The sequence below is a fragment of the Bombus huntii genome, unplaced genomic scaffold, assembly GCF_024542735.1.
Source record: "Bombus huntii isolate Logan2020A unplaced genomic scaffold, iyBomHunt1.1 ctg00000106.1, whole genome shotgun sequence".
In the NCBI taxonomy this organism is placed as follows: Eukaryota; Metazoa; Arthropoda; class Insecta; order Hymenoptera; family Apidae; genus Bombus; species Bombus huntii.
In genome coordinates, this window is record NW_026099359.1 from 37,603 (window position 1) to 55,657 (window position 18,055).

Consider the following 18,055-nt stretch of genomic DNA (forward strand, 5'->3'; position numbering starts at 1 on the left):
GTCTGGAGCTTCGTGCTAATCTCTCTAGGAAGTTTAGTAAATGAATGTACGGAGGCACCTCGTTATTGGGCAGCGTCATTTCCCATTGTTTTTGGATACTTAGTGGTATTTTCGAGAGGATGAGGCTGTTGAGCATAGCACTGGTATCGGGGTAGGATTCTCCTAATTTGTTCAATGCATATATGTGTTGTTTAAATGTGTGGACTAAGCGCCTTAATTCCGTTGGAGATTCTTTGGTTATCCTTGGATAATCAATTATTGCCATGCAATGACTGAAAGCTGTGTATCGTGGACATTCGAAACTCTCCTTGAGAACGGCTATAGCCTGACTGTAGTTTACATTACTAAGGGGTAACGCGTTTAAACAATCGGCTGCTTCTCCTTGCAGGGCGGACTGCAGGTAATGGAATTTCTGTATATCCGTGAGACTAGGATTTTTTTCGATTTTGGAAGAAAAGGTATCATAAAACGTGTTCCATTTCTCTAAGCTTCCGTCAAAAGTAGGGAGCCGAAGATCTGGTAATTTAATGGCTATCGGATTTAAACTAGCGGATGATGCACAGGTTGGAAGGTTTATGGATGTCGACGGCGATGCTGCTTGCGCGTTCCTCAGAAGATTTTGTAGCTTTATGTCTACCGGGACGTACTGATTCCTTATTTCGAAGCCGCGCGCTTGTTCCTCCTCGTCTAATACTTCTAACTCGAGTTGGATCGCTTCGAATTGACTCGCAGCTTCGGTCAGTTGTTTCTCGTAGTTCGTTAACAAGGAGTTTTGCTGACGCTCGGATTGCTCGTACTCGTCCAGTCGGTTCGATACGTATGTGAATCGGCCGCTACAATAGCCTCGTCTCCGACGCAGGGAGATGAGTTCATCTTCGCTTGTCATCGTTGCCGAGGATAGGAGATGGTCGAAATAAGGAACGAGCTTACCTTACTATCGTGCGGCGTGAGGTCGCGTGTATGCTTAGCGAGGAACGCCTTGTTCCTTGCCGACGGCCACTCGTTCGGTTGTATTATTAAGTTGTGAAATTCGTTGCGTTGATGACTGTCCAGCTGCGGCGGAAGGCTGCGTGGTTGTGTTCCCTTGCCAATGGGATGTGCTTCTTCGAAGATGACGCGCCTGACGTCACTGGTTTCGCAGTAGTGGTTGCTCCCGCTCCCGCTGCTGGTCTTGATAAAGTCACGTGGCACTGTGTGGTCACTGGTAAGTGCACTCTTCACTGGCACGTGATTCAGCTCGAAAATGTTTCAACCGTTCGCGGAGAGACGCAATCGCGAGATAGCACGTCAACGAGAGTTGTAAGTTCCCGTTACGATTAAATAATCGACGCCACGAACTGATCGATCCCCTTATTTCGATTATGATAATAAGGGTAGTTCAATGAAATTCCACAGAATTAACACAAATAAATTAATGTTTATTTCAACAACTTATTAACTAGAAAGATATAAATGGAACAAAAAAAAAATGTAACTGCGTTTTGGTTGATAAGTAATGCGCGACATATCAGATGTGTAGACGGTTCGACTTCTCGAAAAGTTCTGAACGCCTTTCGATTTTTTTCGTTTTTTCTGGAAGGCGACCCCCACTACGTTCGGATCACGCCACATTCTTTTACGCGAGGTAAAATACGGGCCACGAGTCGACGTTTCTGGAAGTCGCCGTGCTTAATGAACCATGCTCTTGCCATTACAATGTTTGTTTGCCGGGCAGACACGACGATCCGTCGCCGACATTATAGTGCCGCGACCGATAGTTAAGAATATGACCTATGGTAAGCCGCATGGCGTAACATTCTCCCCCCGTTGAGAGGGTACCGATCAAACTAGCGAGGTGTGGTTGAAGTTCCCATCTTATTTCGTCTCGGTGGCTAGTTGTTCGGGTTTCTCGAGATCGGGTTGAATTGGCAGTGGGACAAGCCTTTTGACGCCCCGATCCAAAATGCTCTTTGCCGTCTGAACTGTAGCTGTCCGGATGACACCATCGGCGCCTGGATGAACCTTGATAACTCGGCCCAGAGGCCAATGCATGGAGGGAACGTTGTCCTCTCTGAGGATGACGATTGTGCACTTTTGGATGCTGTGTCCACCCTTGCTCCATTTATTGCGATTGGTTAGCTCGTTCAAATACTCCTTATGCCAGCGGTTCCAAAAATGTTGTTTAACCTGTTGGATATGCTGCCATTTGGAGAGTCGGTTCGATGGAATGTCTCTGAAATCTCGATCACGTAAGCACATTAATGAATCGCCAATGAGGAAATGTCCGGGAGTGAGGGCTAGGAGATCATTTGGATCGGTGGAGATAGGAGTTAGCGGGCGGGAATTGAGGACTGCTTCTATTTCTATTATAAGAGTATTACGGTGTTAAGCTCATATGTTTCTGTTCCTCCACTCGCGCTGCGCCATAATATCCTTTGATATTTCCGATCCTCTGGTCGTACGAGGAATTGCCGATACATTTTCTCGATGTCGCCAGTGAGTACGTACTGATGAGCGCGGAATCTAATTAATATACAAAATAAATTGTGAATTGATTCGAGAATATAGGATTTCCCCATTTTCATGATTATCGTGATTGTTGTATAAATATATTTTTTAAGATACTAATAATTAGGTACTTATAAATTAGTATTATCAATTATTTTGCATTTGTAATTCCGCCTCTAGTATAAGCGTTAATTGAAAACTAACTTTATGTTTCAAAAAGTACTAGCAAAGTCGTTGAGTAACAAGCCACTAATGCTAACACAAATAGCATTGTCGTAATTAAATATTTCTAAATATTCATTTCTCATTTTGAACCTGTAGAAACAATTTATTATATATACTATTAGCTAAGTAATTGCATATTTAATTAAGTCGAAATATAAAACATAGTTATTTTAATAATTTAAAAAATAAAAAACTGACAAACATTTCAATTTAATTTATGGTTGGAACAAAAGACAGTTATTTTTCATTAATTGAAATATTGCAATGCAGAGTACTTTCCAAAATACGCCGAGAGTATTCCTGATGGTGAAACGAGCGTTGCTTTATCGAACGCAGCTAAAGCAAACAACATCTATGTAGTTGGTGGTACGATGCCTGAAATAGAGTGCGATAAATTGTACAATACCTGTACTATTTGGGGTCCCGGTGGAACTTTGATAGCAAGACACCGAAAGGTAAGTAATATATTCCTTTATGGCTTTGAATTTGAAAATATTGGGGTGAAGAAAGTGACTCTATCTAGGAATAATTTAGGAATATACATATGTACATACGTATACTATAACCAATTCTATAATTTACGGTTTATAAAATACGTTATGATACGGGAAACGCCCATTTTTGTTGTAATGTGTTTGTGTTGTATAAATTTTTCACATACTTAAAATATTATTATACTTATTTTTTCTCCTTTTTAAACATTATTAAATGATAGGATTTTTTAATAAAAGAAAGTGATAAAAACGCTGTCAGTTATTAAATAAAAAATAATTAAAGTTTAGGAGTTGGTAACTTTGATATTAAATTACAAAAGTTGCAGCAATAGAATTAGCGACTACATTTTTATGTTATTAGGTACATCTATTCGACATCGACATTCCTAATAAGATTACTTTTCGAGAGAGTGATTCACTCAGTCCTGGTAACTCCCTAACGACGTTCGATGTGAAGGGCTGCAAAATAGGTATTGGCATTTGCTATGATATTAGATTCGAGGAAATGGCACGCATTTATCGGAACAAAGGTACAGTAACTTAATCGATCAATACTTAACTAGCAAAAAATTAAATATCTTTCTTAAATATATTCTATATAAAATTAATATAATCTGTAACTCTGTATAAAAAGAAGCTTAATTTAAAAAACCAGTATATTTGCTGAAAATGAAACAAATAAAAGAATTAAAAGCACAATAAGAGGACTGTCCTCGCATATTCAGAAATGATGGAATGTGAACCGTGCAACTACGAAGTTAATTGGTATTCGGTGGCTTCATATTTCCTGCTTCTCTGGGTTAGGTTGCCAAATGCTGATATATCCAGCGGCATTCAATATGACCACTGGACCACTGCACTGGTCATTACTTCAGCGTTTCAGAGCGAATGATAATCAATTATACGTTGCCTGCATATCACCGGCTCGTGTTCCTTAAGCAAGTTACGTCGCATGGGGACATACACAGTTGACCAATCCCTGGGGAAAGATTCTTTACGATTTGGAAACTCAAGAGAATATGGCAGTCACCGATATCGGTAATTTACAGCTTAAAATTAAAAGCGAGAGATCCATGATGTAATTAATTTTTAGTCTCGTTAATTTATCGATTTAGCCATCTTCCTCTGTATTTGTTGAATTTATTAGTAAGCATTACTTATTACTTCGTATGTTTCTTTTTTCTATCAGATCTAAAAGTTGTTGAGGAAGTAAGGGCTCAGATACCTACATTTTCTCAGAGACGTACAGATTTGTACGACACTGTCTGTAAGAAGGAGTAACTCTACACTAAAACAGAAAATGTTTTTTTATAATATTTCTACTACGATATCCTTTTTTTGTGAATTATTACTAATTTCTTATCATTTGTACTGAATGAATGACTCAATTAAGAAAATCAAAACGTTATAAATAATAATCTGTATATCTTGTGTATCAACATGTAATTAGATATTATAATAATATAGGAATGCTATAATAATATAGGATAATAATATAGGAGAATAATAATATAGAAAAAAATACATGCTTTTAAACACCTTTAATATCGATCACATAAATTGTTATAATTCACAATGATTACGCATACATAAAAGACCCCTTGATAGTAAAATTTACGATCAAAAGGCAATTACGTATCGTTTAACAACATTTAATTTATAACACCTTTTAAACATTTGGACAGATTAACACATAACACTTCTTATATATAAACATCAATTCGAAGTTATCAGCTTGGAAAAATTGGTCGATTAATACCTGTAGATTGTCTGTCTCGATGAAAGACTTAAAGAGAGCAAAAACATGATAATGCCGCTAATATAATATTCCTTCTTTCTTGTATCTGTCTGCCTCTCAGGTCGTTTTACTAATTACAATAAGTAATTTCGACTTCTTTGCGCTCTCTTTTAACGCATTCGAGACCGAAAGAAATTCATATCAGTCAGTAGGCAAGGGTATAGTATACATATTTTATATATAACTTATGTAGTAATGTATATATCATGTTAATTTCATATTTTTTTCAATATAGAATTATTATATATATATATATATGACTGTACATAATACATTATAGAATAACATAGTATATAATTTTATATTTTAAAAATATGAGGCATACTATTTAAGATTGTCATCGATTTAAAATCAAAGTATGAAAAGGATAGAGTTAAACACAGAATCATTCTAACTAAACATTCAGATCGTACCGACACCTAGGTATCGTCTTACAATTAAATCTCGGTCTCGAATGGATTAAAATGAAATACATACTTGCAGCTTCAACATCTTCAATATCGAGGAGATTCAAACTTTACAAATAAAAGCGGCCTGTTCCCCTTTCCACGACAGACTCTCATACCATATCCTCTCTTATCCAGGCTTTTACTTGGAACCAGCAATGCGTTCATTTACAATTTAAATTTACCCGGACCATCCACTGAATCGTCAGCCCTTTATAAATATATAATGAACCCAGAACATGTGCCTGTGCCCCTGGTATCGACGCTTGTGATGTTCGTACCGGAACCTTCGCACAATTTCAATTTGTTACGCGTGAACATCGATTCTTCCAAGGGTCACAGCTTTATGCAGCTAAATCCTTTAGAACGATTAAAATGATACTAATGATATGGTATTTTTTTTTACGAAGATTTAACATATCCATAAAATAGGAAGTTTCGTGCTCTCCTATTTTATATTAATTATAAATTAATAAGTTTTATATGTGTTATTTATAGATCTAATAAATTTTGTATTGGTTTACAGCAGGTGCTCCGGGTATAAACAGACGACAAACGAACAAATAGAAATTCAAACTATTGTCGTTGATTAACTCGCATGGGACTATAAGCTCGAATTGGACTTAAACGTTACGATCGTCGAGAATAATTACTATATGTACCCTGTACGACGGGCAGAGAATCTTAAGTTATTAACGGCAATTCCTTTGTGCATAATTCAGGTTTATTAACAACCTGTAATGGATAATCATCGATGAACTCTTTTTGAATAAAGTTCACATTTATAAAGCAAACACTATAAAATACGACAGGACAATTGTAATCGATAAATAACATTTTATTAGGATATTATAAGAAGCTAAGATATCGAGTTCTAATTGTGAATATCAAGCGCTCGTCGTTCGAGGAGATTACCAATATTTTCTTCCTGCTCCTCTACATGGCGCTACGCGGGACTCGCTTCTGAGCACGTCTTTCTCGTTGGAGGCTTCTTCTTTCTTTTCTTTCCCAGTAGAATTTTTACACAATTCTTTCTCCCTTTTATCATTAAATTACCTTTAATTCTTAACGATCTTTAATCTTTGTCTCTTCTTTCCTATATATATATTTTTGTTTACTTTTCTCCGTAGCGAATTTTGTCTTTCTGACGCGGGATTAGATTCCTGGACTTAGGGAGTTGCTACACGCCAGCTCCACCATGGCGACGGCATTCACTAGGCAGCCTACATAGCCACCTTTCAGCTCACGCTTCGGGATACTTTTTTCGCTGAGATTCTCCGCGATGAGGCATGAAAGCAGAGACCACCGTCTGCGGAGGCATGATTATTCTATTGTTCCTTTTAACGAGTAATCGTTTTACTCGAGTCCTCTTACTAAACCGTAAGTACAAAAGACTATTATACTTAGATAGGTACTTGGTCTCAAGAACCAACTTATTTTGGTCTTTCGATTAAGTTCTTAATTAAATGCTCAATTAGATATTCATAAATATATCTTCATAATATTTCCCTCATCTATTTCTTTGACATTCTAGCAACCTCGTTAAGACGTCCGCCACTTCAACTTCTATCTACAAGTGGCAAAAACTGAAGCTGACCTTCTTCATGGAGAAACATGCCGGAAATGGCATCCGCACGTGTGAATAATTATACTCAGTGTCCAGGTAGTTCTTTCGATCATCCGATAGAAGTCGTTTCTGTTTTTCAGAGTTCGTTCACGCCTCCAGAATGTAAAAATATCCAAGGAAGTACCATTAGGAAGCAATGAAATTCAGAGCTTCTGTGGTTATTCCTTTTTCTGATTGTTTCTTTTCTTTGCCCAAAATGGATGATTTCTATATCAAATTGTTTATTCGTATTTTTTTTTAATATTCCTTGAGATTTTCAATCAACTCGATTTCGAATTTTTTACCACCCGATCTTCTGGTTGACGTCGTTAAGAAAGAGGAACGAGTGCACAGGAAGCATGGTCGGCGTGAGCATGATTAGATCCGGTCTGCCCGATGACCTTGCCAGTGATAATAGCGGTTCGTTAAGGTGGTTGCAGTCTTGGTTTGCTTCTGTTTCGATTTCCAGCGAACTCGTCAGCCGGCATGGCTTCCGAGATGCTCCCCCTGAAACAAGTCGAAGGGAAATAATTAATGGACTCTCTGTTCGATTGTACGTGGATGACAAGCTGACCGTAAAAAGAAATATACAAATACGATTAGAAAATATAATCCGAACCCCTTTCGGTTTGATCTGAAGGTTTCTTTTTCTAGATGGAACCAAAGATTCTTATCTGGTTTATGGTGAGCTAAGGAACTCTTTGAAAACAGCATTTATAACTTTCGAAAAAGAGACAGGTATTTCTTGCGCGAACAATTGAATAATTAATTCGTTCTCTAAATATCCTTATCTGTTGTTCCTAAAATACATAATGATTGGAAGCTTCTTACGGGAAGCGCAATCAGCCGCTGATATCATTGAAGTCGAAACGCCATTAAAACCATATTACGATTCGCATGCGACATGCTCCATTCATGAAAACACAAAAGCAATAAACAAGTACAAATCAACGAAATAAATCCTCCGAGAACGAGACGTTACAGGAATTATACCATTGCGAGGATACAAAAGACTTGCTCATGAGCTACTTCCTTCAAGTAGTCGAGCGGTGTATTTTCCGGTCGTTAACTTCCATATAATGGGATATTAAAGAGTACGGATACAACGCTGCTATTTTTCAACTGTTCATTATCAAATTACGCAGCGGGAATCGTTGCAACGACAAAACTGTAACGACTCGTACCTGCGTATCTTCCATTTAGCTGCGGTAAACGCTGACTTGTCTGCGTTTTTTTTTTTTTTTTTTCACTTCCTCGTTACGGAAACCAGGAAAAGTGATTCACAATACAGTTTCTAACTGTACTTCTCGCGATTCTTTCTTAGAAACAAGCAATTGCTTCTTTTCAATTTCCTAAATCTATAATAAAACAGGCCATTCCTTGAATAGAAATTAACTTTAAAACTTTAGGCGCATACATTGTACGTATCGTATGTATGTATTTTGATTTGAAAAGAAACGCGGCAAACGCCTTTGAAAAGACGTTAGGTTTTCAACGCCTTAACTAACTTAATTCCAGCGAGTTGTAAATCTGCTGCATCTCCAACATCTGAATATCAATCTTTTACAATGACTTGTTCTCCAATTTATTAAAATTACATCTCTCCCGTTGCACCGACCTTCTTTAAAGGTTCCCGCGGCAGGTTGAACCCGCATCACGTATCTTCCCTCTTCCTTCCACCCCCTGTTCCCTTTCTCTTTCTATCGGACGGGAAGAGCGGGAACGCTTAAAACGCGCGAATCACGCGAGCGCCTCACGATTTGCGAAACATCACGTGAAAATCACCGATCCGATCTCCGTGCGCGCGGTGCACCGTGGGGGTAACGATTAAATCGACAGGATATACTTTATTGGCTATTCCGTTATTACAGGCTGTAGTTGGCGGGGAAATAGTCACTATGGATCGATGAACTCCATTGTAACAACGCACCTTCGAATTGCATCGGAAACGCTTCTGTATTGCGTCCACCGTATAACCTATCATCGTGTGTTTAGGGTAAATCAGTGGATCGGAAGTTACGTTTCTATGTTTCTCGCCTGTCAGTATAACACTGTGCAAGAGATACAGCAAGATCCTAAAATCATTCGAGTACAAGTAGCGTAAAATGGTCGTTTAAATTTCAATAAATTAACTATTCATACGTTAATTGTACGCGGTCAGGATTAAGGGGTACGGCGATGGAGAAGATTTTGTTAGCTAGATGTTGAGTAAATAATCGAAGATGATAATTTATAAATGTTTCGTATTTATGATGATGGAAAAGATTTAATTTGAGTTACGTTACATTTGAATAAGATAGACTTTTCCAAGAGTGGAGGATTTGTAGAGATAGTGGACGTAATAGTAGTATGATTTAATACTTGATGTGTCCTTTTTTTCTTTGACAGATAGGTCACTGTGGGGAGTAATATTGATCTAGATATAACTATCTTTTCTGAGAAGTACGTATATGCTTATGGGAACTATGTTTGGTTAATCAATAGAGCCATTCTTTTGAGAAATTGAATCTAGAAGAATTTGACGATATTTTGCCTTGTTTCAATAATACATCATTTTAAAGAAACGCCTGCGATTATAGTATATAATTGCACATAGGTATATGCAAAATTGCATTTTCAAATAATTAAATCAAAAATATAGGAATGTATCAATGGGAAGAATATTTGTTAAAGATCTTTCCTTTGTAATCAAATTCGTCCAACAACCCCATTCTCGTCAAACATAAAATGAACGGTGCCTTTCTCAAAGAAACAAGAAGAAAATTGCTGTCGTTCTAAAGTTCTTCTCCATTGCTAAATTACCGTTCGTGTTTCTAGTTACACTCCAATTATTCGATTGTAAGAAGCAAGCAATCCCTCCATCCAAGGGCTAGATATAGTTTCTCGAGTAGTTCTCTTCAATACCGTTATATCGATGAACTCTTTTTGAATAAAGTTCACATTTATAAAGCAAACACAATAAAATACGACAGGACAATTGTAATCGATAAATAACATTTTATTAGGATATTATAAGAAGCTAAGATATCGAGTTCTAATTGTGAATATCACGCGCTCGTCGTTTGAGGAGATTACCAATATTTTCTTCCTTAACAATATGAATTACGAAGTTTCGATACCGTTTATGACATTAAGATCTCTTGATAGAGTTGTATCGTTAAAATCTTACTGTTCCTAGGGAAAATATATAGTTAATATATATAGTTAAATATATGTCGGAGATGAAAGGACACCGGAACCTTGGGATAGCCCCGCAACATTGCAATCTAAAGTCTACTATAACTGTAACTAAACTATTGTAGTTATTCAATCCGATTGTAATTGTTCGAGATTAGTGACGGTGAGCTTTGGCTCGAGGTGACAGTCTGTCGCCCAACGTAGCCGCGGTCAAGGGATGAACGCTTTGTCTAACAAAGGTATGAAGTAATTCTATAGCTCTCCTTAAAAGAAATATTCGTGGCGACACGCGACAGTAAACATTCCAACGGTTTCTGTCCCGTGGCTCGTCACACGCAGACCGTATTCTTCGAGTAAGATGATTGCCAGATGTCGATGCGTCTCCGCAGTACATGTTCGGCTAGCTCGAGGGGCCGTTATAAATCTTAAGATTTAGTCAACTAAAGTCCTTCAAGCAGACAAACGGTCTTTGTCCCAACTACGGGAAGAAAGGGGAGACATATTTTTCAACGGGCGGCGTCTCACACTAGCAACTTTCCCTCGAGGGCGGCTAGCATCTTTTTCTAACCACCGATATGGAGATTGACCAATTAGCAGCAACGTCAATTTCCCTTACTTTCTGAACGAAGGCTTTTCTCGGCGAATCCGATGATCTCGTGTCCTTAGACACATCCCATTATAGTTTTCCTCCGTGGCATCATCGGGACGGGAAAGACATTCTTTCTCGCGATCTCATCGATTAAGGAGTAACGCCTTCGCGATTAGTGATTATTTTCAGACTTAGACTTTGTGAGTACGTTCTGTTGTCATCCCGTTGGCCGCGGATTCGTTATTGAGCCCGAGAGCATCGTCACTAGTGTTGCGAGTGCCGAACCGCCGTGATCAATTGTTAAGACTGTAATAACTCTATCATTGCAATAAACTACGTCTGTGTGTACCGTATCAATGGCTAATCCTCGAGAAGATTCATTTGACGCCCACAACCCCATTCCCAGTGACGATCCAACATATATATATATATATGCTATTGAGTATTACTGAAGTATTATATTCTGAAATTTCTTACTGTACACATATATTGTGTCATAAAGCGTGTACAATTCTTTCTCATACTTTTGGTCATTCGTTTCCTGCATTTTCATTTATTTTTTTATTTTTTGTAATTAAGTTACAGAGTTACTACAAACTATACGGTATCTGAAGACACGTCAATTCGAATTAACATCAAATCGACGTCTTAAACATTAAAAATAATAGATAAACACAATTTAATAGTTTTGCCCACTTCTCACACCTCGTTATGGTATTTAATCTAATTTCCTTCTAATCTTAGTTTTGCTCAAAATACATATAACATGTACGTTATAAATTGGAGTATTTCAATACACAAATCAATAGAAGATTATTACTGTATATAAGTATAATTTCAATACAATTCGATCGATATATTTCAGTATCTTTGATTAAAAATTTAACGATCCTTTCAGGCTGACCGCGGCGGACCACTGCTGATACAACATGAATTAACCTCGTATTTAATAGGTATTGTGTCTTATGCTTATAAGTGCGGCACAGCTGGGTATCCCAGCGTTTACACTAGGGTCACATCGTACCTTGACTTCATTCTCCAAGCGATGCAATAATATGATATTACTGTTCCATAAATATCATTGTGCAAAAAACGTAAAGTTGGATTTTCTTATTGTGGAGATAAGAAACAGCTCAAATTTACATTGTTTTGTACGTTACAAATTATAGGCTTAAAATGTACGAAATGTAACTTTGAAACGACACTAATTTTTTACGCACGATAAACCTCCACGACTTAGGTATGTAAAGATGATAAACGTATATTAATTCTATAAATTTGGTAATAATAAACCAACTTTCTGAGAAGTTCTGTAAATTTCGTTTCTGTTGTATCAAGAGAATAATGGAATATTCCACTTAGATCGTATACTTCTTGTACGTACGTACAAAATTTTCCGGCTAATCTAAAACACTTCATAAGATAGAGAGCTTCTGGAAATTCGGACACAGAGAGTGCATAAAATACAAGATAAGTCTCGTGTCTTTCAAAATTATTTTTTATTCGCTAAAAACGTCCTGTGTACTCATGCAATCACATGCAACCTCGAAACTTCACTTATTTTTTATCACTTTCCAATTCAATACACAGTTTCTGCATTTTTGACTATATGTAAGAGAAATTTCCATTCAGCCAAAGGTGTACTTACAGATTATAGATTCCTATACGACTCTCAGTAAAAATTTATCCGCACTCCAGATAGTTAAAACTTCTGTCGACCGTATTGATCCATCTGCACTCTTCGTATGACGTCAATATCTGTTCAGTGCTGCTGCGCAGGTTTCTTTGTGTTACGTCAATTCGTTTGTGACCGTTGCGCGAGTAATGGCGCTTTGCAATGGTGATTTGCAGGAAAACAGTGCAGGATGCTGTGATTCGTTTCTTGTGGTCGGAGGTTATGTTTGATGCCTATATTTATCAAAGATTTAATGCACATTATGGAGAAAGTGTTTTGTCACGAAGTGTGTTTGAATGGGCACAAAAGTTCAAAGAAGATCGCACAAGTGTTATGAAAAAACAGCTGGACGCCCGTCCACATCCACGATGACAACATTGAACGTGCTCATGAACTTATGCTCTATGGAATAGACGAGTGACACTGGATAATGTGGCAAATCATTTGCAAATCAGCCACGGCTCTGCTTATGCAATAGTGCACGACAGATTTGGATTTTAAAAAGTTTGTGCGAGATGGATGCCGAAAAAGCTGATGAAAAGGTGAAGACGACGATGCATTCGTGGTTCGCAGCTCAGCCCAAAACATTTTTTAATGAGAAAATACGAAGGTCCTTCGGCAAATGGACAAAGTGTATACAGAAATCGAGTGATTATGTCAAAAAATGATGTATGTCTTTTTTGACAATTGCTTAAAATAAATTCTACACCGACAGAGCGGGTAACTTTTTACTCACCCTCGTAAGACACTTAAATTTCCAATCTATTATGATGAATAAAAGAGCTTATACTATTAAATCTAATTGTATTTTGTTGAATGAGAGTACACGTGTATGTGATGTACATTACCTTTATATCCCCTTGAACGCTTCAATATTGCGCATATATACTATATTTTGTACAGCTTCTATAAAATTTTGTATGTTTGTTTAGGCTGTTAATCTAGAGGCTGGAGTACAAAGAAGTGGCACAATGATGTGGGCTGATGACATTTATAATTATCAAGGAATCACCCCTACATTCGCTCAGGTATATATCGTTGACTATAATGTATTTAACACATATGATTGTTAGAATATTAATAATTAATTTTTAATTCTATCAGAATTTTAATGAAACTGTCCCTTGGGAAGGAAGAACTGATACCTTGATATCACGGTTTGTACATCCTATATATACGACAAATTTTAGAACATTATATAACGAAGAACCAGATCATTTTATCATTAGTTGTATGATAATACAACTTTTTCATGAATTCTTTTATTATAAAAATATTACTTCTAAAATCCCCGCTTTAAGGGACCAAATCACATGGCTAAAATTTTTAATCTTTTTGATAGATAGTCGCTGTTGATACTTAACCGAGTATGGTCATATAGTCGGTTAAATAAAATTTCCATCCTTTCAAATATATATTATATTCGTCAGTGGTAAATGTTATCTGTGTTGGCATAGTGAATAAATATATTGACGTTCCGTGTTTTAATCAGCAGAATCGTAATCAATACGTGTTTTCTATGTGTATAGAGTGTTAAAAACTTACTTGTTATAGCCGTGGGAGATGGTGATCTGTTAGAAAAAATGGATTACAAAATTGATCTGGAGTATAATTTTCAAGGACAACAGTTTTTATTGCGTCATAAAGTTCTCATGACGAGGAAACAGAAGTGTTATAGTCCTTACACGGATATAACATGTTCTTTTGGAAAAAGCTGTTTAAAATTTCATTAACCTTTACTCTGTATTTATTACGTTGTTGAAAGTATGTTTCAAATAACAGTTAATATAAGCATCAAAATAAATAAACAACAATTAATTAGATAATATCGTAATAATATAATATAATGGGTGTAATAATAAGTAATAAAGCTTAGAAAATGTGCTCTTGATGAAGCCGGTGAAAATTATCCTTTGTTCCGTGGTATATATAGGGTAAAACGAATGGTAGACCGCAGCATAGTGGTTTCCAACGATCCACACTTGTTCTAATTCCTCACTCAACGTCTTTCGTGTCCATTGACGTAGAAAAAAGTAAGTTATTGTAATATCGGAATATATTAAAGGTGTAATTTTGTCCGATTAATTATAATTTATTAATAATGGATTGAAAATACAGATATTAGTTAGACAGAGAAACGATGTTTGATTAACAGGAAAACTAAATGCAACGCTCGTATTTACATCAAATAACTTGACAACTATTTGGTAACTCTCTCTCTCTCTCTCTCTCACTAGCAACTCTAACACTCGACAACACTCGCAACTCAATTCTAACGACTCTATGCTTCGACGTCTCGATCAACTCTGAACCTCGCCAATGCATTCCTGCTCGGTCCTGCACACACACACACACACACTTTTCGGCTCACATACTCTGGCCTCTCGATTGCCACTCCTTGAAATATGAAACCGTACTTCTGTTTTGACGCTGCTTATCTTTTCTCGTGTCACTGTTACTAGGCGCTCTTGGATGTAAACAAAGCACAAAAAGACGGCGTACACGGTGTTTTCTAATTTCAGCCGATCTCCAATCAAAGCTATTCTACGATATTACATTATCGTATAATAATAAGCTTTTAATCGTTTAATAATAACTCGTCAAGTAGAAATTCCACACGAAGCATTGTGAAGAATAATACTTGAAGAAGATCTATGTTCTTACGAGATTGGCTGTGTGCAAGAACTTTGTTGGATAGATTGTATCGTTTGACGAAAATTTTATTGTTGAAAGTTAAGAAAGTTGGAAAGAAAACCCACGCTGTCTCGAAGATATCTTGTTTTTCAGATGCTATAAATTGGCAAATAACTAGATATTAGTATTGACATTATTTGATGTCATATCTGACCTTAAAGTATAAATAAAATCAATCTAGGAATTAATGAAATTTCAAACATTTTTTCTAAGAAAACAGAGGTTTCGTTCCTCCTAATGAGTATCACATGATGCAATAGAAAAATAATTTGACATTGAAAATCGTGTCAAGATCAATTTCGAAGCTATAAAATCGTCTTAAAAAAACGCCGTGATAAAAAATTTTTTGACACCTTGTACAAAGGTGTATATCAACGTAAGTGTACCTGTATGTCTATATTCGAGGTTATTTATCTATTCAAGATAGCAAAGTAAAAATACTATATAGAGGATTTAATTAATGTGTATATCAACGTATGTATCACTATATATAATACAATGATATTCTCGATATACGTACACGCGTCATAGAAGGTCGTTCGGGGAAAAATGTTCATGACACCGATACAAAAGTACCATATGGAGGATTTAATTAATGTGTGGATCAACGTATATATCATTATATGTAATTATATCATTATTATCAATATTATATATAATTATTATATTGTTATCATTATATGTAATTATATCATTATATGTGCATTTGGCAAATATTATTTGACATCTGGAAGCGACATGTTATTTATCTATTCAAGATAGCAAAGTAGAAATAGCATATAGAGGATTTAATTAATGTGTGGATCAACGTATGTATCACTATATGTAACAATAATATTGACTGTATATGTACGTGTGTAATAAAAGATTTCCGGTTTACAATGTTTACGATACTGATATAAAAATACCATATAGAGGATTTAATTAACGTGTATATCTACGTATATATCATTATATGTAACAGTAACATTATGTGCATATGCGTATAATATTGGTTAAATGCGTTAAAGTGAAATGTTATTTACCTATTCAAGATAGCAAAGTAAACATACCATATAGAGGATTTACTACTGTTAACACTCGGTATTCTCGTATTCAAAGTATTTAACCAAATAATTTGGGAATCCAGCGGACGAGCTTGTATTTAATATGATTATATTTAATATAACAACTTTACTCAATATACGCGTAGGATTTTAAATGTCATGAGGGTTGCAGTGGACTCAATTTTAATGTACCACACTTATACGTTAAACGTTTTGCTCATTGGTGACCTTATCTTAATCTTTTTCTTCTGCTATGCGAGTGACACAGTAAGTTTGATAAGTAATCGGAACACGCGATTTCTTTAAAACACAATCTTGTTTTCCGCCCGACGAACACGATACGAGACGAGAGAATGATTTATGAACACGATTTTCGAGTGATTCTTTTCGACAACTATTAAGCTTCATTTATAGCAATAGTCACTACCATAATCATGGTCAATCGTGGATGACGCAGTTACGCATTAATTCACTTTAACAATCCTGAATAATGGTTAATATCATACTGTAAATGTATACGTTAAAATTACGCTAATGACAGTTGCCTCGTACAATTTGTTCATTTACTTTGCAACAAAAAGAACGCATCTGCAAGCGTGTTAATCGGATAACGACGAACTTCATTTCGCAAACACCGACACGTGAAACATTTTGAAGTTACGTCGACGCGAGAGTAATTGGTTCCCTTAAATTACTCAATTTCCATTTCTTTCGCCATGTATATTCGAGTATTGCATTTGAATTGCAGAGCAGTCGAAAGTAGAGGAGCACCTCGCCGATATATCGACAGGAACATGAATTTTTTTTCATAGGGCGAATATTTTTTCCATTGAATTATTAAACCGAGTCAAATTTTCAAACTCAACCACTTAATTTAATCGCTTTATATAAAACATTTCAATCTTTTTTCTTCTAAATACTTTACCTATATTTCATCTGGCTGAATATTCCATATTTTTAAAGCTTGTTGATAATTACAAATACGTAATTATCATTCTGAAGCTAGAAATTTGAAATAAAATTGCTCTGCGCGAAAGGAAATAATTCAACGTTTTATATATAGCTGTTAAAATGATATAATAAGTTTCAGTAAAATAGCTACACTAAAATTTGTGGTTTTTTTCCTTTTCTATTCTTTTTTTTTTGGTTTTATGTGTTCAAGGGCGAACGTTCCCTCTCATTTCTTGTATTTTTATGAGGAATTTAGCCTTTTTACACCACGAGAGCCTCAACGTTTTCATTTTAAACGCTCGTTAAACACGTTCTAATGAGACCATGTGCTGACATTGCGAGTTTTATTATTTTCGCACAATAATTTATCATTTTAGATTTCAAATATTACATTCATACATTTTTCGTTGTAAATTTCTTTCTCTATTTAAACAATTTACCATTGTTGCTACAATAAATCAATTAATTAAATTAATTGATCAGTTTAAACTTAAAATATCATTTCATAAGTTTTCGTCACTTGAATCTAAAAACAACAGAAAACGGTATACCCGCATCATACATAGAAAGGAGATTAAAACGCTAGAGTGATCATATTCAACGATCACAAAACGATAATAGGACATTGTGTTTCTTCTGAAGGGCATGAAATTGTCAGGAGATTATGCCATAAATGAAATTGGAAGCTGGCTGGTCAAAGGGATTAAACTCGGTTAAACTCAATTGTGCTATATTGCACAAAGACTTGAGAACTGCTACCAAATATCTACTAGCTTAAAGGTGTGCTGATTACACCTTACAAATTGTAATTATATTTCAAATACAATCTCCTAAGTAATAAGTAAATTAAATTAATACTTTACCTAG

The 18,055-nt window shown here is 35.9% G+C and overlaps 1 protein-coding gene and 2 long non-coding RNA genes across 4 annotated transcripts in view; 2 read left to right on the top strand and 1 right to left on the bottom strand.

The window, feature by feature from the left end:
- The window catches only part of LOC126876934 (uncharacterized), a 54,916-nt gene that overhangs the window by 16,350 nt on the left and 20,511 nt on the right, over positions 1–18,055 (top strand). The window lies entirely within an intron of this gene.
- Positions 2,876–18,055, top strand: part of LOC126876932 (omega-amidase NIT2-A-like) — a 142,407-nt gene continuing 127,227 nt past the window's right edge. The window contains exons 1-4 of one of the 2 annotated variants that reach the window (XM_050639797.1): positions 2,876–3,167; positions 3,568–3,736; positions 4,011–4,244; positions 4,396–4,751. In XM_050639797.1, the coding sequence (XP_050495754.1) occupies positions 3,084–3,167; positions 3,568–3,736; positions 4,011–4,144 (387 nt within the window). In that variant the 5' untranslated portion in view covers positions 2,876–3,083 and the 3' untranslated portion in view covers positions 4,145–4,244; positions 4,396–4,751. Of the gene's footprint in view, positions 3,168–3,567; positions 3,737–4,010; positions 4,245–4,395; positions 4,752–18,055 lie in introns of those variants that run through there. The other variant, XM_050639798.1, reaches the window with a different exon arrangement.
- On the bottom strand, positions 6,268–13,525 carry LOC126876933 (uncharacterized). The gene is made up of 2 exons (XR_007694626.1): positions 12,471–13,525; positions 6,268–7,563 (listed from the first exon to the last, which is right to left on the bottom strand). It is a non-coding gene; the product is annotated as an uncharacterized LOC126876933 (long non-coding RNA).